Source organism: Trichomycterus rosablanca, chromosome 1 (assembly GCF_030014385.1).
Source record: "Trichomycterus rosablanca isolate fTriRos1 chromosome 1, fTriRos1.hap1, whole genome shotgun sequence".
In the NCBI taxonomy this organism is placed as follows: domain Eukaryota; kingdom Metazoa; phylum Chordata; class Actinopteri; order Siluriformes; family Trichomycteridae; genus Trichomycterus; species Trichomycterus rosablanca.
The window spans coordinates 60,532,182-60,559,102 of NC_085988.1; the positions used below are offsets into that span (position 1 = coordinate 60,532,182).

The 26,921-nt window shown below is 38.4% G+C and overlaps 1 protein-coding gene across 1 annotated transcript in view; it reads left to right on the forward strand.

Annotated features, from left to right (window-relative positions):
* The window catches only part of plxnb2a.1 (plexin b2a, tandem duplicate 1), a 152,005-nt gene that overhangs the window by 115,163 nt on the left and 9,921 nt on the right, over positions 1–26,921 (forward strand). Inside the window, exons 10-27 of the mRNA XM_062994710.1 lie at positions 2,402–2,513; positions 5,344–5,445; positions 5,560–5,649; positions 7,511–7,598; positions 12,938–13,098; positions 14,521–14,669; positions 15,127–15,238; positions 15,676–15,812; positions 15,905–16,087; positions 18,716–18,827; positions 22,510–22,719; positions 23,512–23,691; positions 23,795–23,931; positions 24,103–24,203; positions 25,567–25,796; positions 26,245–26,426; positions 26,532–26,598; positions 26,693–26,839. Of these exons, the coding sequence (XP_062850780.1) occupies positions 2,402–2,513; positions 5,344–5,445; positions 5,560–5,649; positions 7,511–7,598; positions 12,938–13,098; positions 14,521–14,669; positions 15,127–15,238; positions 15,676–15,812; positions 15,905–16,087; positions 18,716–18,827; positions 22,510–22,719; positions 23,512–23,691; positions 23,795–23,931; positions 24,103–24,203; positions 25,567–25,796; positions 26,245–26,426; positions 26,532–26,598; positions 26,693–26,839 (2,500 nt within the window). The remainder of the gene's footprint in view (positions 1–2,401; positions 2,514–5,343; positions 5,446–5,559; positions 5,650–7,510; positions 7,599–12,937; positions 13,099–14,520; positions 14,670–15,126; positions 15,239–15,675; positions 15,813–15,904; positions 16,088–18,715; positions 18,828–22,509; positions 22,720–23,511; positions 23,692–23,794; positions 23,932–24,102; positions 24,204–25,566; positions 25,797–26,244; positions 26,427–26,531; positions 26,599–26,692; positions 26,840–26,921) is intronic.

Here is a 26,921-nt window from a genome sequence, read left to right on the forward strand (position 1 = left end):
CCAGGTGTAAATGGGGAGCAGGGCTGTTAAATTTGGTGTTTTGGGTACAATTCTCTCATACTGGCCACTGGATATTCAACATGGCACCTCATGGCAAAGAACTCTCTGAGGATGTGAGAAATAGAATTGTTGCTCTCCACAAAGATGGCCTGGGCTATAAGAAGATTGCTAACACCCTGAAACTGAGCTACAGCATGGTGGCCAAGGTCATACAGCGGTTTTCCAGGACAGGTTCCACTCGGAACAGGCTTCGGCAGGGTCGACCAAAGAAGTTGAGTCCACGTGTTCGGCGTCATATCCAGAGGTTGGCTTTAAAAAATAGACACATGAGTGCTGCCAGCATTGCTGCAGAGGTTGAAGACGTGGGAGGTCAGCCTGTCAGTGCTCAGACCATACGCCGCACACTGCATCAACTCGGTCTGCATGGTCGTCATCCCAGAAGGAAGCTGACGCACAAGAAAGCCCGCAAACAGTTTGCTGAAGACAAGCAGTCCAAGAACATGGATTACTGGAATGCTCTGTGGTCTGACGAGACCAAGATAAACTTGTTTGGCTCAGATGGTGTCCAGCATGTGTGGCGGTGCCCTGGTGAGAAGTACCAAGACAACTGTATCTTGCCTACAGTCAAGCATGGTGGTGGTAGCATCATGGTCTTGGGCTGCATGAGTGTTGCTGGCACTGGGGAGCTGCGGTTCATTGAGGGAAACATGAATTCCAACATGTACTGTGACATTCTGAAACGGAGCATGATCCCCTCCCTTCGAAAACTGGGCCTCATGGCAGTTTTCCAACAGGATAACGACCCCAAACACAACCTCCAAGATGACAACTGCCTTGCTGAGGAAGCTGAAGTTAAAGGTGATGGACTAAACCCAATTGAGCACCTGTGGCGCATCCTCAAGTGGAAGGTGGAGGAGTTCAAGGTGTCTAACATCCACCAGCTCCGTGATGTCATCATGGAGGAGTGGAAGAGGATTCCAGTAGCAACCTGTGCAGCTCTGGTGAATTCCATGCCCAGGAGGGTTAAGGCAGTGCTGGATAATAATGGTGGTCACACAAAATATTGACACTTTGGGCACAATTTGGACATGTTCACTGTGGGGTGTACTCACTTATGTTGCCAGCCATTTAGACATTAATGGCTGTGTGTTGAGTTATTTTCAGAAGACAGTAAATCTACACTGCTATACAAGTTGTACACTGACTACTCTAAGTTATATCCAAGTTTTATTTCTATAGTGTTGTCCCATGAAAAGATATAATGAAATATTTGCAGAAATGTGAGGGGTGTACTCACTTTTGTGATACACTGTATATTAAAAAGTAGAAAAGAAATTTAATGAAAGATGGGAAAGTGAATACAAGTTTGTGCTTCAAGAAGAAAATACGATATGTCTCTTGTGTTATGAGGCCGTGTCTGTGGTAAAGGAGTACAATATAAATGTAGATATACATTATAAATATACAATATAAATTTGGCATTTTGACACCAAACACAGAATTTAGCCTTTAAGAAAAACAACAAATTGTCCAAGACTTAAATGGCAGACTGCAATCACAGGAGGATACGGTACAATCGGCCCTTTGAGGGCCACCAAAACGCAGATGTGGCCCTCTGTGAAAATAAGGTTGGCACCCCTGGCTTATCTCTTCAAATAGCAAAATAGAAAAAACAGTGGTACCTTGTTATGCCGCCCCCTAAACTCGAAATCTTTGAAACGCGACGTCCTTCATCGAGTTATTTGCACCCTTAAACTCAATGTTTACCTTAAAGTCGGTGTGTGTGCAACTCCTGCTTTGTTCAGCGCTTGGCTTGAGCGGTGCAATAAAACGTCATCAGAGTGCAAATATGAGACGAATCTGCATTTGTGTGGCATAACTGTGAGATTCACTCTAAAAGCTCCACATGTATCTGTGTTTAGCTGGATTTTCCTCCTCTTTCACTTTAAGGTGGGAGCAGTGTCTCGTTGCAGCAAATAAAGCTCATTTGTGAGTAGTACAGTTATTTTGTTTTAAATCCCCCCGCCGCTGTCGGTATTATATCCTATATGAAATCAGTCCATGGTGCAAAAAAGTTTGGGGACCATTGGAATACGGTATTCCAAGATCAAGCATCTCCACAATTAAGACGCATAAGAAAACAATAAAGAACTAAAGGTTAAAAATATCCGTACAACGCACCTTAAATTCACATATATGTTATTTAGCTCTTTTTACTCGAACTGGCTGCTTTTAAAAACTATCAAATTTGCTGTATACATTTATGGCATTCAACATATGCCATTATCCAAGTGGCTACAGCAACTTATAGCCAGATTATTAAAGCACAGTTTCCACACACACACATATTGCTTGGCATGTTTGTATCTTCCTCACTGTTCTCTGTTATGTGTGTTTGTAGGTGTGAAGCATGTGTGAACAGTGAGTGGGGCTGCCAGTGGAACACACAGGATCACACCTGCAGTGATCAAGATGGCTCTCCGGGAACTGATAGCATCATCAAACATAAAGAGGTAAGATTAAATATTCATGTCACAGATACAGTGGTGCTTGAAAGTTTGTGAACCCTTTAGAATTTTCTATATTTCTGCATAAATATGACATAAAACATCATCAGATTTTCACACAAGTCCTAAAAGTAGATAAAGAGAACCTAGTTAAACAAATGAGACAAAAATATTGTACTTGGTCATTTCATCCAATATCACATATTTGTGAGTGGCAAAAGTATGTGAACCTTTGCTTTCAGTATCTGGTGTGACCCCCTTTTGCAGCAATAACTGCAACTAAACGTGTCTGGTAACTGTTCCAGTCCTGCACACCGGCTTGGAGGAATTTTAGCCCATTCCCATCCCGTACAGAACAGCTTTAACTCTGGGATGTTGGTGGGTTTCCTCACATTAACTGCTCACTTCAAGTCCTTCCACAACATTTTGATTGGATTAAGGTCAGGTCTTTGACTTGGCCATTCCAAAACATTAACTTTATTCTTCTTTAACCATTCTTTGTAGAACGACTTGTGTGCTCAGGGTCGTTGTCTTGCTGCATGACCCACCTTCTCTTGAGATTCAGTTCATGGACAGATGTCCTGACATTTTCCTTAAGAATTCTCTGGTATAATTCAGAATTCATTGTTCCATCAATGATGGCAAGCCGTCCTGGCCCAGATGCAGCAAAACAGGCCCAAACCATGATACTACCACCACCATGTTTCACAGATGGAATAAGGTTCTTATGCTGGAATGCAGTGTTTTCCTTTCTCCAAACATAACGCTTTTCATTTAAACCAAAAAGTTATATTTTGGTCTCATCCGTTCACAAAACATTCTTCCAATAGCTTTCTGGCTTGTCCACGTGATCTGTAGCAAACTGCAGACGAGCAGCAATGTTCTTTTTGGAGAGCAGTGGCTTTCTCCTTGCAACCCTGCCATGCACACCATTGTTGTTCAGTGTTCTCCTGATGGTGGACTCATGAACATTAACATTAGCCAATGTGAGAGAGGCCTTCAGTTGCTTAGAAGTTACCCTGGGGTCCTTTGTGACCTCGCCGACTATTACACGCCTTGCTCTTGGAGTGATCTTTGTTGGTCGACCACTCCTGGACAGGGTAACAATGGTCTTGAATTTACTCCATTTGTACACAATCTGTCTGACTGTGGATTGGTGGAGTCCAAACTCTTTAGAGATGGTTTTGTAATCTTTTCCAGCCTGATGAGCATCAACCACCTCAGATCCTCAGGTCCTCAGAAATCTCCTTTGTTCGTGCCATGATACACTACCACAAACATGTGTTGTGAAGAGCAGACTTTGATAGATCCCTGTTCGTTAAATAAAACAGGGTGCCCACTCACACCTGATTGTCATCCCATTGATGTCATCCCGTTCACATACTTTTGCCACTCACAAATATGTAATATTGGATCATTTTCCTCAATAAATAAATGACCAAGTACAATATTTTTGTCTCATTTGTTTAACTGGATTCTCTTTATCTACTTTTAGGACTTCTGAGGACAATCTGATGATGTTTTAGGTCATGTTTATGCAGAATTATAGAAAATTCTAAAGGGTTCACAAACTTTCAAGCACCACTGTATGTACACATTTTTCTATATGTGAAAAAGGATAAAACTTCGGAATCTGTGGCTGAAAACCTAATGAGCTGCCTTGCTGCATGTTGCCTACCTAGGCAACTACCTAAGTAGAGAGGATTTTAATAAGACACTGAACTTATAAGACAGATTATTTAGACACACTATTTACTTCACCGCAGTTTGCGCTTACTAAGCTAACAAAGTTAGCCTCAGGCCATTCAAATCAATTGGCTAAGGCGGCACAACCCGCTAGCATCTCCTGTTGTGTATCGAAAACGGTTAAACTGTCACTGACAAGCCTACATTTTCAAATAATTACATGTGTACATCTTTATGCAAATTAAACGTGAGGATTTATTTACATTTGAAAATAACTCCACATTATTGCTCCACATTCATCCGCCAAATTTGTAATCTTTCATGAGACAAGTTGTGCCGCACTGAATGCTGGATTGCCTTTACCACTAAGAAAGCATTGGATGCTCTGGTATTCAGTCATTTTATCGCTTAGAGTTAAGGCCCCCTGTAGGCAGCATTTTAAGGCATCTAAAAATTTAGATAGCCTTCTTCTCAGGAGAGAGCGTAGGATGACATAAAATGCTGTAGAGAGCTCACTAGGTTTTTAGACAGACCCTATACTAGATTTTTTTTAACTTATTAGAGTTTTTTATATTTTAGATTATTACATTATTTCATTATATAATTTAATAGTAGAATTATACTATATTTTAAGTTTCATATTTACCTATTATTGTGTTATGCTGTTGAGTCAATTGCTGATCTTAGTGACTTATAAAAATGACACTAGCTTTATTTTTTTTTTTACTTTGGACTTCCTGAATGGGGTCACTGAGTCCCTGTAGAAATTTCAGCCCAGCCATTCCTGGATACATTTACATCATTTGGCTGACATTTTTAATCAAAGACTTACAATTGTGACTGAATAAAACTCAGACATTTGCAGGGTAAGGGCTTTGCTCATGGACCGGGATGGGGCTTGAACCTCCTGATTACTAGTCCAGCACCTTAACTGTTGAGTTTACTGAATTCTATAGTTTGAATGGGATCTAACATAGTATGTGTATAGTATGGGTCATGGTTCCATCATGGGACGTTTTATTAGTTTACCTCAGCCCTTCTTGGCCTGTTGTCAAGTCCTTGGCTGTAAAATGATGTTAGAAAAGTACTTTAAACAATATACTTAACAGCAATGAAGGTTTGACCTGATGTTGATCTCTGATTCTTGCAGCAAGACAAGTGTCCTCGGTTTGAAAACCTGACACCATCACTCATTCCTGTGGACCGGAAAATCAAAGTCAGCTTTCAAGGAACAAATCTAGAAAAGTACAAGGTAATGCAATTTTTTTGTTCTTTTTTTCTTCTTCTTATGATTAGATTATTAATTAATTTGAAACATAATAAATTTACAGTATGAAAAGTTTTTTAATTATTTTTTTTTCCTCAGGGAAAAATGTTTCAGATTGGCACAGAGCTCATGACGCAGGTGGGAGACGTAACACCACAGGGTTCAGCATTTTACTTTGATGGCTATAAGGTCAGTATGGCAAATTATATTTACTGATATTGCATAACACTAACACAGGTGATCTGACATATAAAAACTGTACCAGGTGGCACAGAATGTGTTGGTTTAGATAATGTTCTAGCTTATTTCTATAACTGCAGTACTGCACTAGCTGACTTGACTTTGCTAAAAGAATGGAAAAACAAAGTAAGGAAATAAAGGGTTTATAAGATCAAGGCCAAACAGAAGACATTAGAGACAAGCTACAGACTGGCAGATAGCGAAAACAATTCTCAACTGACTGGTACGACAAACATAGGATGGCATTTTTTTCCAGAGCTGTGACAATAAGCTTTGAATAGAATTTCATTAAATATCAATTAACCGTCCCATCTGGTTGTCAGAGGTAGAACTGCTTACATTTATGATTATTTATTTTTGCAGGAAATACACAAAGCCAAGTGCTTAGATGTTTTCCCCCTTTATAAAACATCCTGAATATGTAATTTTACCTATTCACTGAATTTTTAGTGTTGCAGTTAATGTTGCAATTACTTGGCTGTACACATAATGTAAAAGAAAACGCGATTCATGAGACCAAGCCATCTTTTTTGATACTCACATACCCATTGTAGGTGTGTTTGGTGATGGACAGGGGTCAGCATGGGCACTCTGACCAGTCTGCAGCCCCATATACAGATGGGTGCGGTGCACTGTGTGTTCTGACACCTTTCTGTTATAGCATTAACCTTTTCAGCAATTTTCAGCTCTTCTGTGGGATCAGACCAGAAAACTAGCTTTTGCTCGCCATGCATGTTAATGAAGTGGTCCAATGAACTGGTGAACCAGCAACAGGGTCATCCTGTTGCTGGTTCACCAGTTCATTGGACCACTTCATTGGACCTCTTTTGGTTATTATTAAGCACTACATGCCGGAAACAAGGGGTCTGTCTGAAAACCTAGTAAGCTGCCTTGCTGCCTACTGAGGCAGCTGCCTTAGTAGAGAGGATTCAAAAAGGACATTGAACTCATAAGGTGTGCTATTTAGACGCACTGCATCGCTAAGGAACCATTGGATGCTCCCTCATTATTCAGTCAGTTTATCGCTTAGAATTAAGGCACCTCAGAAAGGAGCATTTTAGGGTATATAAGAATTTAGACAACCTTCTTCTTTGGGGCATGTGTAGGATGATGTTTGTAAAGAGCTCACTAGGTTTTCAGACTGACCCAAGATCTGCTTTTTTGAAGATGCTCTAACCCAGTCGTCAAGCCATCACAATGTGGCTCCAGTAAAAATCACTCAGATTCTTACTTCTCCCTTTCCTACTTCCAGTACATTAATTTAAAGAACTTACTGTTTAACTGCTGCCACATGATTGGTGCACTTGTAATGAGATAAATTAATGCTATTTAGTTGAATTGTTGCTGATCGGCGTGTAATACATATTGACCGACAAGTGATTTCTTGGCTGCATCCCAAACAGCATCCTCAGTGCATAACTATTCTATTTGAAGTGCATTAATTCCACGTACTACATGATACAGTGGTGTGGAATTTAGGACACAGCTGCTTTAAATGCTGAGCTCCACCTTAATGAGGCATACTCTATCTTATACAATTAAATAAACTGTGTTCACCTCCTAATAAGTATTTATTACTGTAAGCCAAATTCCCAGTGTGTGGTCCTGCTAGACAAGACTTTTATTTGTACACCAGCAATCAGACAAATTTAATGTTGGTGTACATTTCAAAAGCTTTAAGACTACATTCAGCTCACCGTTTCTCTGTGGATGTAAAATAGACATGTCAGTCGGTGAAGCAGCATGCTATAAATGAATGACCTAAATGAGTATGTAGTAAAAAAATGATTGTTTCTTTGTCCTTTTCTAGTTTTCTTATAACAAGAAGCCAGAGGTGAATGTGATGTTCTATGTGAAGGATAAGGAGACAGAAAAGAAAATTGACAGCAAATTAAATGGTAAGTTCAGTAATGCTGTATAAGTGTTTATACTTACACTATTAAAGTTTGTATTAATGTTATTCAATCACAATACTGGACTAAGCCTGAACACATAAGCATATTGTATCTTTCTGTCTGTCTGTCTATCTGTCTGTCTGTTTATCTATCTATCTATCTATCTATCTATCTATCTATCTATCTATCTATCTATCTATCTATCTATATACAGTGCCTTGCAAAAGTATTCAGCCCCCTTGAACTTTTCAACCTTTTGCCACATTTCAGGCTTTAAACATAAAGATATGAAATTGTAATTTTTTGTGAAGAATCAACAACAAGCGGGACACAATCGTGAAGTGGAACGAAATTAATTGGATATTTTAAACTTTTTTTAGAAATAAAAAACTGAAAAGTGGGGCGTGCAATATTATTCAGCCCCCTTGCGTTAATACTCTGTAGCGCCACCTTTTGCTGCGATTACAGCTGCAAGTCGCTTGGGGTATGTCTCTATTAGTTTTGCACATCGAGATACTGAAATTTTTGCCCATTCTTCCTTGCAAAACAGTTCGAGCTCAGTGAGGTTGGATGGAGAGCGTTTGTGAACAGCAGTTTTCAGCTCTTTCCACAGATTCTCGATGGGATTCAGGTCTGGACTTTGACTTGGCCATTTTAACACCTGGATAAGTTTATTTGTGAACCATTCCATTGTAGATTTTGCTTTATGTTTTGGATCATTGTCTTGTTGGAAGATAAATCACCGTCCCAGTCTCAGGTCTTTTGCAGACTGCAACAGGTTTTCTTCCAGAATGGTCCTGTATTTGGCTCCATCCATCTTCCCATCAATTTTAACCATCTTCCCTGTCCCTGCTGAAGAAAAGCAGGCCCAAACCATGATGCTGCCACCACCATGTTTGACAGTGGGGATGGTGTGTTCAGGGTGATGAGCTGTGTTGCTTTTATGCCAAACATAACGTTTTGCATTGTGGCCAAAAAGTTCGATTTTGGTTTCATCTGACCAGAGCACCTTCTTCCACATGCTTGGTGTGTCTCCCAGGTGACTTTTTATAGATATCTTTGAGAAATGGCTTTCTTCTTGCCACTCTTCCATAAAGGCCAGATTTGTGCAGTGTACGACTGATTGTTGTCCTATGGACAGATTCTCCCACCTCAGCTGTAGATCTCTGCAGTTCATTCAGAGTGATCATGGGCCTCTTGGCTGCATCTCTGATCAGTCTTCTCCTTGTTTGAGCTGAAAGTTTAGAGGGACGGCCGGGTCTTGGTAGATTTGCAGTGGTCTGATACTCCCTTCATTTCAATATGATCGCTTGCACAGTGCTCCTTGAGATGTTTAAAGCTTGGGAAATCTTTTTGTATCCAAATTCGGCTTTAAACTTCTCCACAACAGTATCTCGGACCTGCCTGGTGTGTTCCTTGGTCTTCATGATGCTCTCTGCGCTTTAAACAGAACTCTGAGACTATCACAGAGCAGGTGCATTTATACGGAGACTTGATTACACACAGGTGGATTCTATTTATCACCATCAGTCATTTAGGTCAACATTGGATCATTCAGAGATCCTCACTGAACTTCTGGAGTGAGTTTGCTGCACTGAAAGTAAAGGGGCTGAATAATATTGCACGCCCCACTTTTCAGGTTTTTATTTCTAAAAAAAGTTTAAAATATCCAATACATTTCGTTCCACTTCACAATTGTGTCGCACTTGTTATTGATTCTTCACAAAAAATTACAATTTCATATCTTTATGTTTAAAGCCTGAAATGTGGCAAAAGGTTGAAAAGTTCAAGGGGGCTGAATACTTTTGCAAGGCACTGTATCTATCTATCTATCTATGTCTCTGTCTGTCTATCTAGCTATCTATCTGTCTATCTCTGTCTGTTTGTCTGTCTATCTATCTCTATCTGTCTCTATCTAACCATGTATCTATCTATCTGTTTATCTATTTGTCTGTTTGTCTGTCCATCTATCTGTGTCTGTTTGTCTATCTGTCTATCTAGCTAGCTAGCTATGTCTATCTATCTATCTATCTATCTATCTATCTATCTATCTATCTATCTATCTATCTATCTATATCTGTCTATCTATCTGTCTATCTGTCTGTCTATCTAGCTAGCTATGTCTATCTATCTATCTATCTATCTATCTATCTATCTATCTATCTATCTATCTATCTATCTATGTCTGTCTGTCTATTTCTGTTTGTTTCTTTCTATCTATCTATCTATCTATCTATCTATCTATCTATCTATCTATCTATCTATCTATCTATCTATGTCTGTCTGTCTATTTCTGTTTGTTTCTTTCTATCTATCTATCTATCTATCTATCTATCTATCTATCTATCTATCTATCTATCTATCTATCTATCTATCTATCTATCTATCTATCTATGTCTGTCTGTCTATTTCTGTTTGTTTCTTTCTATCTATCTATCTATCTATCTATCTATCTATCTATCTATCTATCTATCTATCTATCTATCTATCTATCTATCTATCTATCTATCTATCTATCTATCTATCTATCTATCTATGTCTGTCTGTCTATTTCTGTTTGTTTCTTTCTATCTATCTATCTATCTATCTATCTATCTATCTATCTATCTATCTATCTATCTATCTATCTATCTATCTATCTATCTATCTATCTATGTCTATCTATCTATCTATCTATCTATCTATCTATCTATCTATCTATCTATCTATCTATCTATATCTGTCTATCTATCTATCTGTCTATCTATCTGTCTGCCCATCTAGCTAGCTATGTCTATCTATCTATCTATCTATCTATCTATCTATCTATCTATCTATCTATCTATCTATCTATCTATCTATCTATCTATCTATCTATGTCTATCTATCTATCTATCTATCTATCTATCTATCTATCTATCTATCTATCTATCTATATCTGTCTATCTATCTATCTGTCTATCTATCTGTCTGCCCATCTAGCTAGCTATGTCTATCTATCTATCTATCTATCTATCTATCTATCTATCTATCTATCTATCTATCTATCTATCTATCTATCTATCTATGTCTGTCTGTCTATTTCTGTTTGTTTCTTTCTATCTATCTATCTATCTATCTATCTATCTATCTATCTATCTATCTATCTATCTATCTATCTATCTATCTATCTATCTATGTCTATCTATCTATCTGTCTGTCTGTCTGTCTGTCTATTCATCCATCCATCCATCTATCTCTATCTATGCTGCCATTAGGCCAAATGCTACAGGCTAACAACATTGATTACCATAGTTATGCAGATGACACACAGATATATCTGGCTCTCTCACCAGATGATTACAGCCCAATAGATTCACTGTGTCAGTGTCTGGAGAACATCAATAACTGGATGAGCCAGAATTTTTTACAGTTAAATAAGGACAAAACAGAAATTGTTGTGTTCGGCAGCAAAGAGAAGAGGTCTGGTGTCAGTGAACTCTAAAAACCAAAGACCAAGTCCGAAATCTTGGCGTTCTAATAGACTCAGATTACACATTCACCAGCCATATTAAAACCATCACCAGAACAGCCTTCTACCATCTTAGAAATATAGCCAAAATCAAGGGTCTACTGTGTCAACAAGACCTAGAGAAGCTCATCCATGCTTTTATCTCCAGTAGGGTGGACTATTGTAATGGTCTCTTAACTGGACTTCCCAAAAAGACCATTAAACAGTTACAGCTCATTCAGAACTAAGACAAAGAGAACTGAGCACATCACTCCAGTTCTAAAATCTCTACACTGGCTTCCGGTTAGTTACAGAATAGAATTTAAAGTGCTGCTACTGGTCTATAAATCACTGAATGGGTTCGGCCCAGAATACATCTCAGAAATGTTCAGAGAATATAAACCCAGTAGATCTCTTAGATCGATGGACTCAGGTCAGCTAGTTGAGCCCAGAGTCCAAACTAAACATGGTGAAGCAGCATTTAGCTGTTGGGCTGCATATAACTGGAACAGACTGCCAGGAGATATTAGATGTTCCTCAAATGTAGAAATGTTTAAATCCAGGTTAAAAACCTTTCTTTTTTCTTGTGCCTATGATTGAGTTCAACATTTTTGCTATTACCCTTATTTTACTATATTTCTTTTAGTCTTGTTTTAATTTCATATTCTCTAAATTGTAGGGTATATTTTACTATATTTTCTTTTAGTTTTCATGTTTTTAATTGCTTATCTCTCTTGTTTTAATTTCATATTCTCTAAATTGTAGGGTATATTTTACTATATTTTCTTTTAGTTTTCATGTTTTTAATTGCTTATCTCTCTTGTTTTAATTTCATATTCCCTAAATTGTAGGGTATATTTTACTATATTTTCTTTTAGTTTTCATGTTTTTAATTGCTTATCTCTCTTGTTTTAATTTCATATTCTCTAAATTGTAGGGTATATTTTACTATATTTTCTTTTAGTTTTCATGTTTTTAATTGCTTATCTCTCTTGTTTTAATTTCATATTCCCTAAATTGTAGGGTATATTTTACTATATTTTTTATCTCTCTTGTTTGAATTTCATGTTGTCTTAATTGTAACTAAATGTTTGCAAGAAGTCTTTCTGAGGTTCTAGATCTCAGGAATGTTTTAATTAATTTTTTTTCCTTATGTGAAGCACTTTGAATTGCCACTGTGTATGAAAGGTGCTATACAAATAAACTTGCCTTGCCTATGTCTGTCTGTCTATCTGTCTATCTATCTCTGTTTGTCTATCTATCTATCTATCTATCTATCTATCTATCTATCTATCTATCTATCTATCTATCTATCTATCTATCTATTTAATCACAAGGGTTCTTCAAAATGTTTCCGCACTTTTTAAAACTTTATTTATTAAGAATTTCAAAAACAAATGACATCACTTGTCCTACAGTCACCCTCTGATGCATTTTTCCCAGTGTTGTACCAACTTTTTAATGCCATCAGCAAAAAATTTATTTGGTTGAGCGCTTAGCCATTGATGCATCGCTGCTTTCACATCATCATCACATGAAAATCTTCTTCTTAAAGCTTCTTTGAGCGGTCCAAAAAGGTGGAAATCAGATGGCACTACATCCGGACTATAAGCTCTCTCTGTCTCTCAGACACGACCAATTACTGTTCCTCCCGTCCACATTGTTTCCTACCAATATATAAAAGTGCGGATTCCTCATATAAACAGAATGTTTTTTATGTACTTTTATAAACCAAATCTAATATATAATATGTTTCATCATAAAACTGTTTAATGTTAAAATGAAAGATTTAAGGAAGCACTGATCATTTTTCTTTCTCTCTCTCTCTCTCTCTCTCTCTCTCTCTCTCTCTCTCCGTCTCTCTCTCTCTCAGTGACTTTGTATAATTGTTCGGTTGGCCGTGAGGACTGCAGCCTGTGTAAGAGTGCAGATGCAAAGTATAAATGTGTATGGTGTGCCTCCACTAAGTCTTGTATCTATTCCGAACTATGTTCCAATGAGCTACAGGATTGCCCCGATCCTACTATAACAGATGTAAGAGACACACACACACACGCACAAAAGATTGTTAATTTGATTGATTTTTGGAAATATTCTAATTTTCAATTTGATGCCTGCAACGCCTTTTAAAAAGGTACAAATTAAGAGGGAGAGCAACAAGTCCAGCAATTTAAAGATTAGATTTTAAATTATTAAATCAATATTAATAGATTCAGAAAATCTAGATAAATGTTTGTAAATAAATTGCAAGGCCAAAACCAATTTTGAATCCAAAAGATTCAACATTTTTGAAGGCACCATTAAGGCTGAGGGATTCATACAATTTTGGACAGATGCGAACGTCTAGATTAGTGGTCCCCAACCACTATTTCTTACCGGGCCGCACAGAAAGAATAAATAATTAAAGCAGTTTACACTGCTTCTATTTTGGGTGTTATTGTCACCCCTAGGTGGGAGCAGTGTCTCGCGGCAGTGAAAAAAGCTCATTTTACATTATTTGTGAGCAATATTATTAAATTCTCCCTTCCCCGCCGGTCCGTAAAATTATATCTTATATGAAACCAGTTCAAGGTGCAAAAAAGGTTGGGAAATGCTGGTCTAGATGACCTTTTTTTAAATCTTTTTTAGGGACATCCCTGCTTGTTTCAGCAAGACAATTTTCAGTCTCATTTTGCATGTCACAACAGTGTGGCTTTGTAGTAAAAGACTGCAACCATGATTTTTAGACTGACCTGCATGCAGTCCACATTTGTCTTCCATCAATAATATGTCAAATTATGAAGTGCAATATGCATTTACAATGGTCCTGGAATTTTGATCAATCAAGAATGTGGAAAAAACTCAATAATACAACAGTTGGTGTCCTCAGTTTCCAAACAGTTACAGAATGTTGTTAAAAGGGCAAGCCATAGCCTAGTGGTTAAGGTACTGGACTAGTAATCAGAAGGTTGCTAGACTGTATACTGTAACTGTAATGTAGGTTGCTTTGGATAAAGGTGCCTGCTAGATGCCGTGGTAAACACACCCCTGCCTCATTTTTTGTGTTGCTTATACGTTGTTTAGTTGAAAAAAAGAATTTGCAAATCAGCAGAGGTCATAATTACATCAGTTATAAGGTCCCTATACGGCTCCCTTCCTGGATGAACAACAGCCAATCATTGTTCATATAGCCGCCCAGCTGTATGGCAGAGCTGAGATTCGATACGATGTATTCAAAATCCCAGCTCTGGTGTGCTAGCGTATTTTACCGCTGCGACTCCTGAGTGGTAATCACTTTGTTTTAATTTACATTTTTCTTTTTTGGGGTATTGGGTTGTATAGTTTACTAAACCAAACAGTAGAGTCCTATTTTGAATATTTATCTAATAATTGTACTTACCTGATGTATTAGGTGTGACATATAACAGTCATGATAACTGCGTGTTCTAATCCTTCTTTACCTTCCTTATACTTTAGATTGTGCCACGGTTTGGGCCAATAGATGGACAGATCTTGGTCACTGTTAAGGGCTCCAACCTGGGAATTAAAAGTGAAGACATAAAGAGTATAAAAGTGGCAAATGTGCCCTGTGAGCACCAGGTGGAAAGATACACCGTCTCCACAAGGTACTGCACTATTGACAAACCAAGAAATGTGGATTGTAATTCATAGATCATTAAATTCTACAAAAACATTTTCATACACTTTCACTTAACAAGTGCTTATTGTATTTAATTATTAATATGCATTTTTTATTTTGCTTTAACTTGTGACTGAATTAATGTCATATTCATATCAGTACTCGTATGCAGCCAGTCTATTAGGTTAGACACCAGAGTGCTGGAACTGCTGAGACTTAAACTGACAGTACAAAAATTTATTTTAAAAAAGGAAACCAAACTGTAATTATTGTAGTTGATTCTAAGTTATTATAAATAGTTATAACTATTCATTATTAGTTCTGAATTTGAGGAGAGAGTGGATTTAGCTGTAGGAATGCATCATTAAGCTTCATTAATGTATAGGTCAGTGAAAAGTGAGTGTGTGTGGGTGCACATTTTATAATGTCTTTTTGTTTGTCAGTCTTGTGTGCAAGATCGGACCTCTGATTGATGTCCCGCAATATGAGGGGCCAGTAGAGGTCGAAGTAGAGGGAAAGAAAATCAGTCGATCCACAGTACAGTTTGCTTACAGGGTAATCATCAGCTTTCTTATTTACTTATTTGTCTCTGTGCCTGTCTATTTGTTTTTCTTTCTGTGGCAACTGTCTGTCAATTGACTGCACTGGATTTAGGCCAGCCGCTTCGGGGTCCCATCACCACAAGGTGGCCCTGCTCAATATGTGATTGTTTACACATGTCATTTATGATGCACCATTTTTCTGGTGGTTTTCTTTTGTTTTGCTTGACAATGCAAGGGCAGTTGTAGTCTAGTGGTTAAGGTACTCAGCTAGTGATTGTAAGCTTGCTAGTTCAAGCCTCACCACTGCCAGGTTGTCACTGTTGGGCCCTTGAGTAAGGCCCTTAACCCTCAATTGCTTAGACAATATATACTGTCACAGTACTGGAAGTTGCTTCTTCTTCATGTGACCTTTTGTTGAAAGTAAATTAGCTGGTTTGCTCTGTTCTCTAGAACCCTATGCCTCAGATGTTAAATCCCACAAAAGGTCCTGCTGCTGGGGGTACAGTTATTACCATCACAGGTCAATTTCTGGACACGGCTACTAAAGATGACACAAGCGTTACCGTTGGAGGTGTGCCCTGTGAAGTGTAAGTAACTGACCAATGAGCCTATTATTAAAGTACACTGGCTGAAGGTGTTGTGATTTGCTTTGTTTTACCTGCTCGTTTTTCTCACTTAGAATCGACTTTGGATCGCAAATCACGTGCAAGACGGGACCATATACAAACCAGGTTCCCTCTAAGCCACTTACAGTCACTGTAAAATATGGTCAGAGCACCATTAAAGATGTTACTGAGAGCACATTCACCTACATGGCAAACCCCAAACTCATTGAGTACTTCCCTAAATCAAGCTTCATGTGGTCAGTATTCTGTCTATGTACCTAAAACACTGTCTCTTTCTTACCTTGATAATCCATGTTCTGATGATTTGAGTTCTAAAATCCAGATAATCCTATTTCACTATTAATATGAAGATGAAAATGAACTATTTGATTAGTTCACCTTAATGTAACTCATCAAACAGTTGATGCCACACAGCTGTAATGGGTGGTCTAATTTGCCTAATCTAATGTGTGAGTATGTAAATACGCAAGCATGTGGTTGATGCCCTGTAATGCACTGACATCCTGTCCTTGCACACTGTGTATCTGAAATAAGCTACAGATCTACCCTGCAGGACAAGACAATTGGTTACTGATGATACATGAATAAATAAATAATTAATGAAATCCAGGTCTGGGTTGCATTGAAGTCAAAGCACCAATCAATCTTAGAGTAAAACACATCCAATTACACTTGGGGCAAATAAGAGTAACTAATTCTCATGTACCAGGAGGAAACCCACACACTAATTAGTTTTACAAGCAGAAATGGGGTGTGATGACCAATGTCGCTGTGTGGCACACACCCTACCCTACCTGAGTAACTATGCAATACATTATGGGGCTATTTGTGTAATATTAAAATGTAGATAAATCAATTGCGGTGGCTAACAGCTTTTTTATTTCTGAATCACTCTGATTTTCCTACTGGTTTCATACTTTATGTTGTTTAAACAACCCTGTCATCTGCAAACAAATTAATAATTTAATTAATATAATCCAGGTCTGGGTTGCATTGAGGTCAAATCAATATTAGAGTAAAACACACCCAATTACACCTAGGGGCAAATAAGAGTAGCCAATCCTCATGTACCAGGAGGAAACCCACACACACATTACCTTTTATGAGCAGAAATAGGATGACCCATGTAGCTGTGTGGCACCCGCTCTACCCTACCTGAGTAACAATGCAGCCCATGATTGGGCAGTTCATTTAATTTTAAAGTGAAAATGGATAACAGCTTCTTTATTTCTGAATCACTCCAATTTTCTTACTTGTTTCATACTTTATGGTCTTTGAACTAAACGAAAGAAAGATTTAATTAATAAAATCCAAGTTGGAGTTGCATTGAGGTCAAAGCACCAATTAATCTTAGAGTAAAACACACCCACTTACACTTGGGGCAAGTAAGAGTAACTAATCCTGATGTACCAGAAGGAAACCCACATACACATCAGTTTTTGTAAACAGAAATAGGATGTGATGTTCTCAAGTTGCTGTGTAGCACACACCCTACCCTACCTGAGTAACTATGAAGCTCACGAATGGGTCATTCATTTAATAATATAATTTAGGTAAATTAATTGCAATGGCTAACAGCTTTTTAATTTCTGAATCACTCCAATTTTCCTACTTGTTTCATACTTTATGGTCTTTGAACCAAATGAAAGAAAGATTTAATTAATAAAATCCAGGTCTGGATTACACTGAGGATAAGGCACCAGTTAATCTTAGAGTAAAACACACCCAATTATACCTAGGGGCAAATAAGAGTAACCAATCCTCAAGTACCAGGAGGAAACCCACACACACACATTAGTTTTTTCAAGCAGAAATAGGATGTGATGACCTATGTTGCTGTGTGTCGCCCACCCTACCCTACCTGAGTAACTATGAAGCCCATAATTGGGGTTATTCGTGTAATAATGTAGGTAAATTAATTGAAATTGCTAACTGTGTCTTTATTTCCGAATTACAAATTCCACCCTTTTTATACTTTTATACTTTTTAAACAACCCCTGTCATCTGCAAACAAATGAATAGTTTAATTAATAAAGTCTAGGTTGGGGTTACACTGAGGACGAAGCACCAGTTAATCCTAGAGTAAAACACACCCAAATACACCTGGGGCAAATAAGAGTAGCCAATCTTCAAGTACCAGGAGGAATCCCACACACTAATTAGTTTTTTCAAGCAGAAATAGGATGTGGTAATCTATGTTGCTGTGTAGCACACACCCTACCCTACCTGAGTAACTATGAAGCTCATGATTGGGTTATTCATTTAATATAAAAATTTAGGTAAATTAATTGCAATGGCTCACTCCAATTTTCCTACTTGTTTCATACTTTATGGTCTTTGAACCAAACGAAAGAAAGATTGAATTAATAAAATCCAGGTCTGGGTTACACTAAGGACAAAGCACCAATCAATCTTAGAGTAAAACACACCCAATTATACCTAGGGGCAAATAAGAGTAACCAATCCTCAAGTACCAGGAGGAAACCCACACACACATTACCTTTTACGAGCAGAAATAGGATGGCCCATAGGTAAATCAATTGAAATGGCTAACAGCATCTTTATTCCTGAATTACAAATTTCATCCTTATTATACTTTATGGTTTTTGAACCATTCCTGACATGTCCTGCAAATTGGTCTTTATCTTTTCTGATTACCTCACAAGTTTACTCTTTGATTCAGAGGTGCTAAATGATACTGTAATATTGTGTGTAGAACGTTATATAAGAGAAAGTAAACAGAAATGAAATCCAGGACTAAATAGGTAACTACACATGAAAACAGGTTTGACAGTGTTTGTGTTTGAGCATGTGATATAATAAGCCAGAAGCCGGTCTGACTGCATTGTTGTTCATGTTTTCAGTGGAGGCCGGAAGATCACAGTAGTGGGGACGGGATTTGATCAGCTTCAGGGAGCTGTTATGAGAGTGCTGCCCTCTGCCGATGAGTTCAACCAGGAGCCCAGCAATGCTGAGGTTATTTTCAGTTTCATTTTTTTTTAGCCTGACCAAAAACAACCGTTTTTTTATTGTTATAGCTTGTGGAAATTCTCCTTATTGGTTTTAGATTTTGTATTTTGCTGCATGCAGACAAGGTCTCAGAAAATCTACTGTTGGCTAGTTAGTTATCTAGCCATGACCTGTTACCTACAATACATACTGAACTAGAACTGTAAATAAATCATCATGAAATCAGTGACGTACACCTGAACAGTTTGGTGATTTCCCTGCTTAAAAAAACCGTCTAATTTAACTTACCAGATAAGTGTGGTCATGACACTCCTTTCTAATTCCTGCTAGTCCAGACAGACTGCTTTGCTAACGTTTGCTAACGATAGATACATAAATTACACCTACTATGTTATATTTGACTGTTGAATAATGTCATGGGGAATTTAATGATTTCACTTGATACTTAAATTGTAAAATTAGACCTGTAACCTAAGTTCAAATCTCATATTTTGAGTGCTAACTACACCATTGAAAGTGTACTGTACAACTTGCACTTTGGAACACAGCCATAATGGCTCAACTAGCCATCATAAGACTAGTGCTATAGCTCCACTTACCATATAGAAGCACTTTGTAGTTCTACAATTACTGACTGTAGTCCATCTGTTTCTCTACATGCTTTGTTAGCCCCCTTTCACCCTGTTCTTCAATGGTCAGGAACACTACAGAGCAGGTATTATTTGGGTGGTGGATCATTCTCAGCACTGCAGTGACACTGACATGGTGGTGGTGTGTTAGTGTGTGTTGTGCTGGTATGAGTGGATAAGACACAGCAGCGCTGATGGAGTTTTAAACACCTCACTGTCACTGCTGGACTGAGAAAAGTCCACCAACCAAAAATATATCCCCATGGGCAGCGTCCTATGACCACTGATGAAGGTCTAGAAGATGACCAACTCAAACAGCAGCAATAGATGAGCGATCGTCTCTGACTTTACATCTACAAGGTGGACCAACTAGGTAGGAGTGTCTAATAGAGTGGACAGTGAGTGGACACGGTATTTAAAAACTCCAGCAGCGCTGCTGTGTCAGATCCACTCATACCAGCACAACACACACTAACACACCACCACCATGTCAGTGTCACTGCAGTGCTGAGAATTATCCACCACCTAAATATTACCTGCTCTGTGGTGGGCCTGACCATTGAAGAACAGAGTGAGCAGGCTACAAAAGCATGCAGAGAAACAGATGGACTACAGTCAGTAATTGTAGAACTACAAAGTGCTTCTATATGGTAAGTGGAGCTGATAAAATGGACAGTGAGTGCAGAAACAAGGAGGTGGTTTTAATTTTATGGCTGATATACAGTATATATATGTATATTTGTATGTATATGTATTTATATAATTATATTAAATATATTTATTTAATAAATATATATATATATATATATATATATATATATATATATATATATATATATATATATATATATATATATATATATATATTAGGGCTGTCGAAGTTAACGCGATAATAACGCATTAACGCGACCTCAATTTAACGCGATTAAAAAAATTAGTGCCATTAACGCAAATTCTAGTTCATGTTGACACTTGACTGGTAGAACAAACGTTTTAATGTCGGACTTGCCACCGTTTTTCATTTGCGGTTTGTTAACATAATGTAACCGATCGTGGTAGTGATGCACTTGCATAATAAAGAAATAAATACACGCTATATTCACAAGTTGTCGGGAGCAGAACACTTTATTACACTTAATTAACTTCTTCTTCTGTACCGAATACCGGAAAGCTGAGTCGAGCACGTTAGTTCATGAACTATGGAAGCCCCAAAGGGTCAAAACACACTCACTTCGTGTAGAAACGTCCATCAAACCATTGTCACGATACAACCACAGACAAGTCTGATACAATAACTACGCCTTATCCCACCTAAAGCACCGCTGATCTACAATATTTGCTGATGGAGAAATTCTAACCTACAATCTGACATTTACTGCCTAGTATGTGAGTGAATCAAACTCCCTTACAGTTTTCTCTTGTCCCAGCAGTTTTTAACATCAGTACATTTAGCATAAAATGTGTTCACCATTTTAATTGTAACATTTCACTTAAAAATCCTTGTTTTCTATAACATTTACACAGATTTTTTTTAATGCGATTAATCGCGATTAACTATATGAAATTCTGAGATTAATCGCGATTAAAAATTTTAATCGTTTGACAGCCCTAATATATATATACAGGGGTTGGACAAAATAACTGAAACACCTGTCATTTTAGTGTGGGAGGTTTCATGGCTAAATTGGACCAGTCTGGTGGCCAATCTTCATTAATTGCACATTGCACCAGTAAGAGCAGAGTGTGAAGGTTCAATTAGCAGGGTAAGAGCACAGTTTTGCTCAAAATATTGCAATGCACACAACATTATGGGTGACATACCAGAGTTCAAAAGAGGACAAATTGTTGGTGCACGTCTTGCTGGCGCATCTGTGACCAAGACAGCAAGTCTTTGTGATGTATCAAGAGCCACGGTATCCAGGGTAATGTCAGCATACCACCAAGAAGGACAAACCACATCCAACAGGATTAACTGTGGACGCAAGAGGAAGCTGTCTGAAAGGGATGTTCGGGTGCTAACCCGGATTGTATCCAAAAAACATAAAACCACGGCTGCCCAAATCACGGCAGAATTAAATGTGCACCTCAACTCTCCTGTTTCCACCAGAACTGTCCGTCGGGAGCTCCACAGGGTCAATATACACGGCCGGGCTGCTATAGCCAAACCTTTGGTCACTCGTGCCGATGCCAAACGTCGGTTTCAATGGTGCAAGGAGCACAAATCTTGGGCTGTGGACAATGTGAAACATGTATTGTTCTCTGATGAGTCCACCTTTACTGTTTTCCCCACATCCGGGAGAGTTACGGTGTGGAGAAGCCCCAAAGAAGCGTACCACCCAGACTGTTGCATGCCCAGAGTGAAGCATGGGGGTGGATCAGTGATGGTTTGGGCTGCCATATCATGGCATTCCCTTGGCCCAATACTTGTGCTAGATGGGCGCGTCACTGCCAAGGACTACCGAACCATTCTGGAGGACCATGTGCATCCAATGGCGGTGCCGTGTATCAGGATGACAATGCACCAATACACACAGCAAGACTGGTGAAAGATTGGTTTGATGAACATGAAAGTGAAGTTGAACATCTCCCATGGCCTGCACAGTCACCAGATCTAAATATTATTGAGCCACTTTGGGGTGTTTTGGAGAAGCGAGTCAGGAAACGTTTTCCTCCACCAGCATCACGTAGTGACCTGGCCACTATCCTGCAAGAAGAATGGCTTAAAATCCCTCTGACCACTGTGCAGGACTTGTATATGTCATTTCCAAGACGAATTGACGCTGTATTGGCCGCAAAAGGAGGCCCTACACCATACTAATAAATGATTGTGGTCTAAAACCAGGTGTTTCAGTTATTTTGTCCAACCCCTGTATATATATATACTGTATATGTATATATATATATATATATATTTATTAAATGTCCAGTAATAACCAATTTAGATGCACATTAACAAAACATTTCCCAACTATAAATAGAAGTTAACAGATTTTTGTACTGATCCAAAGCTAAGAATTATTTGTTCTCTTGTTCTTATTCTTTCTATGTCTCTCCCACAGTTTAAACAGAACTTTCATCATAAGAATGAAACACATCTAGAGTTCCTCTCCCCAGCCATTTATAACGTTTCTGAAGATCTTTCCTTCAAGACCATCTTTGAACTGGACAACGTTCAGATAAACCTGACTGACTTTGAGTACTACTCTGATCCCAAGTTCTCCAAGTTGGATAACACACTCATCACCACCAACAGCGTCATTATTGTCAATGTAAGCATTTTCAAGCCATCACGTTACATTTATACATTTATAAGAAGATTTCTGGTAAAACATAGTTCCGAATCTTTGGGTGAACAATGCGCTTCACTGTTTGTTTACACATGCGCAATAATGTGTTTAACCACCGATCTAATTTACAAGCGCAGATTCGCCAAACCTGCTGCAGTCTGTCACACATCTCACATCATTCAGCTAAAAAATTTTATTTTATTTATTTTATTTAGTTTTATTTTGTAGTAACGAGTAACGAATTTGCATACGGCAAATGTATCGGAGTAAAAGTACACAATTTCTTTAGGAAATGTAGTAAAGTGAAGTAAAAGTGAAAGTTAACGATATTTTTTATACTCCAGTAAAGTACAGGTACTCCAAAAAACTAATTAAGTACTGTAACGAAGTATTATTACTTCTTACTTACTTACTTACGTTACTATACATCACTGATAATAGGTCTGAATACTTTCAGGAATATGAATAACTAATAACTAAAAATATGTTTCCACATCTTTATTGGGGTGATTGGTGTTGGTGGGTTTTAGTTATATCCATACAGAATCAAATCAAACCACAACACAGCGAAGTGTGCAAAAAGGGGTCTAAATACTTTCTGGATCACAGTACTTGGGGGCACTGGGGTTAAAATGGTTGGTTATAAAGAAGTGGAATTTATTTTTGAGATTAGATTCCCTGTTTTAAAGAAGAAATCAGTCCAGTACTCCAAGTCATTGCCTGGAAAGCATTAGAAGTAAACGATGACATTTTATGTTCTTGTGTGGAATTCAGGGTGAAGGTCTGTCCAATGCCATGACGGCTCAGGAGGCGCAGGCGTTCGTGGGGGACGCACCATGCGTGGTGACCATGTTGAACGATAATAAGCTGTACTTAATAGCCCCGCCCACACCTCCTAAATCGAGATCCAGACGCCAGCGCAGAGACACCAGTTCAGAAACCATGGAGCTGGTGGTAAGAGAAAGTGCTTTAAATATTCCTTACTTCTCAGACATGTGTCTGGTTTTGCACATCCTGTCTCAGCCAGCAGTTTTCACTGCTCTTTATTCTCCCTCAGGTCAAGTTCGGTCATGGAGAGTGGAATGTGGGCTCTGTGCACTTTGAGAAGAAAAACGAGGTTCCTCTTCACATTATCATTCCAGCTGTTATTCTGCCCATGTTACTCTTCATTGCTGTGTCAGTGTACTGCTATAGGTAAATACGACTCCAAATCCCAGCATGCCTTGATAACATTTATTATTGATGTGTTTAAACTAATTTTGCACTCTCATGTTTGGAAAGATAAATATACCGACATTGTGTGTGTGTGTGTGTGTGTGTGTGTGTGTGTGTGTGTGTGTGTGTGTGTGTGTGTGTGTTCTGCAGGAGAAAGAGCCAGCAGGCAGAGAGAGAATATGAAAAATTGAGACACCAGCTGGAGAATCTAGAGGAGAGTGTGCGGGACCGTTGTAAAAAAGAGTTTACAGGTATAATACACACACACACACACACACACACACACACACACACACACACACAAACACGGTGTGTTACAGCAGAGCTGAAAAGTAAGGCAGTATACAAGGACATACCTGGACAGAAATGTTGTTTATTTTAATAGGATTTGCTGTAATAAAGATTTTAGATGCCATCCTAAGGTGAGAATAATATTTCCCTGAGAAACCCAGAAAAATTGTGTGCTAAAATATGATTAGTTTACATTTGACCCATGAATTTGCATCTTCAACCAATTGGACATGTGCTAAATATGTAAATATGTGGTAAAGCTGTGTGAAATGGGTTGTACAAAACTCATCTTTTAGTGAATTAGCTTATCTCACAATAGAAATGAGAAACAATCCTTCTTATGGAGCTCAGGTGGCGCAGCTTATTTCGAATCTCAGCTCTGCTATCCAGCAGGCTGGGCGTGCCTACATGAACAACGATCAGGGTGTGGCTCTCCAAACACAAAGCTGATCCGCGTATGAACTCGCCTTGTGCAGGTGAAAAGATGCAGTCGGCTACTGCATATGTGACGGAGGGGGCGTGTGTTAGTCACGGCTCTCCTCATTCAGAGCAGAGGTCAACATCAGTAGAGAGGAAGCATAATGCAATTGGGTAATTGGGTACGCTAAAGTTGGGAGAAAAAGGATAGAAAATGCATAAAAAAATTTTAAAAAATATTATAAATGCCACAATTATTGCCCAACTTTCAAGCAGTAAATTATGACTTTTTGTTTTACTGAGGTGTATATATGAGGTGATACAGAAGAAGGAAATATGAGGAGACACTGTTTAAATAAGGGGAAAGTGTGTTGATCTTCATAAGTCAAGGGATGGCTATAAAAATATCTACTTGCCTGAAAATTCCCATATTTATAGTTAAAGCAATAATGAAAATGTTCCAGTCTGTGACAAACTGTGACAAACTTACCTGAACGAATACCCACGTTGGTTTTGCCGCAACATATAGTGCAAATGATAGTAAGAAAGGCAAAATGGGGGGGGGGGGGGATCTGATGCTCACTGTTAAATATGGTGGAGGGTTTGTGGATTTGTGCCGCTGTTTACCAATGCTTTGACAGCAGATCATACTACACTAGTGAAAAATTATTCGAAGGTCTGGCACATCTGGTGGTGCAGCAGTGGAAAATTCATGCTCTGATACAAATATAAAAAGTATGTCACTACTATTCTTATGATTTGTAATTGGGCAGTCAATGTTTCATGTTAAAGTACAAATAACTAAATGTTGATGTTAAAATGACACACTTACATAATCAGGGTTTTTTGGACATTTGTTGACTCATATGGCTAAAACCCAATTTAATCTATGTGTTTGTCTCTTAGATCTAATGATTGAGATGGAAGACCACACCAGTGATATGAGTGAGGCTCGTATCCCTTTCCTGGACTACAAGAACTACACAGACCGGGTCTTTTTCCTGCCCTCCAAAGATGGCGCCAATGACGTCATGATCACCGGCAAACTGGACATCCCAGAAAACCGCAGGGCCACTGTGGACCAGGCCCTTAATCAGTTCTCCAACCTGCTTAATAGCAAGACCTTTCTCATTAATGTATGTATTTATTGACAGCTATATGTAGTGGGATATAGTGATTATAATGATGCCTTTATTTGTCATACATACATATACACATGTAGAGTACTTTGTTATTCTACTTCTTTGGAAGCTGGGGTCAGCGTGCGGGGTCAGCCATTACCTTTACATCTTTGACATGAAATAGTGGGCTGACTGTAAGCCTGGCTTCCTCACTCAACGTCAGTTAGTGGTCTCACAAATGTTTTTGATAAAATTCTGACTAAATGACCTAAATTGACTAAATACCAGATACAAAAACTTACAGAAAGCTCTCTGTAAGACATTTATTAACTACAAAGTGTGGGCCAAGTCTGTATTAATGCTTATGATTTTGGAATAGCATGCTCAACAAGCATACTTTTGTTTATTGACTGTATAATGTAACTTAGCAGTATTTTTATTTTACCTCATGTTTGTTCTACAGTTTATCCGCACTCTGGAAAGCCGACAGGAGTTTAATGCTCGAAGTAAGGTGTACTTTGCCTCATTGCTGACGGTGGCACTGCATGGCAAGCTGGAATATTACACCGACATCATGAGGACACTCCTGCTTCAACTTATGGAGGAACATGTACACAGCAAAAACCCCAAACTGATGCTTCGCAGGTAAGACTCAACATCTGTCCATTGTACAAGATCTAGTGCTTCGGAAATAAAGTCTGTTAATAGAGAATTAAGACTGACCTGTGTTACTGTGCGTGTCGTCTGTAGATCAGAGACCGTGGTGGAGAGGATGCTGTGTAATTGGATGTCCATTTGTCTCTACCAGTTCCTTAAGGTAGGCTTTATTACATTGAGAAGTTCTGTTTTGTTGTGATGTACTTCAGAAAAACTTCATGCAAGACCTCATGCATTATGGTTTGTTCTTTTAGGACTCAGCTGGTGAGCCACTCTACAAGCTTTTTAAAGCCATAAAACACCAGGTAGAAAAAGGGCCGGTAGATGCTAAGCTTAAAAAGGCTAAGTACACTTTGAATGACACAGGGCTGCTGGGAGATGATGTCGAGTACTGTGTCCTGGTGAGCTGATTTATAATTTTCTGTCATTTTTCTGTTTATTGTACATTTTTGTTTAATATAACTTATAACACTGTGCAATTCT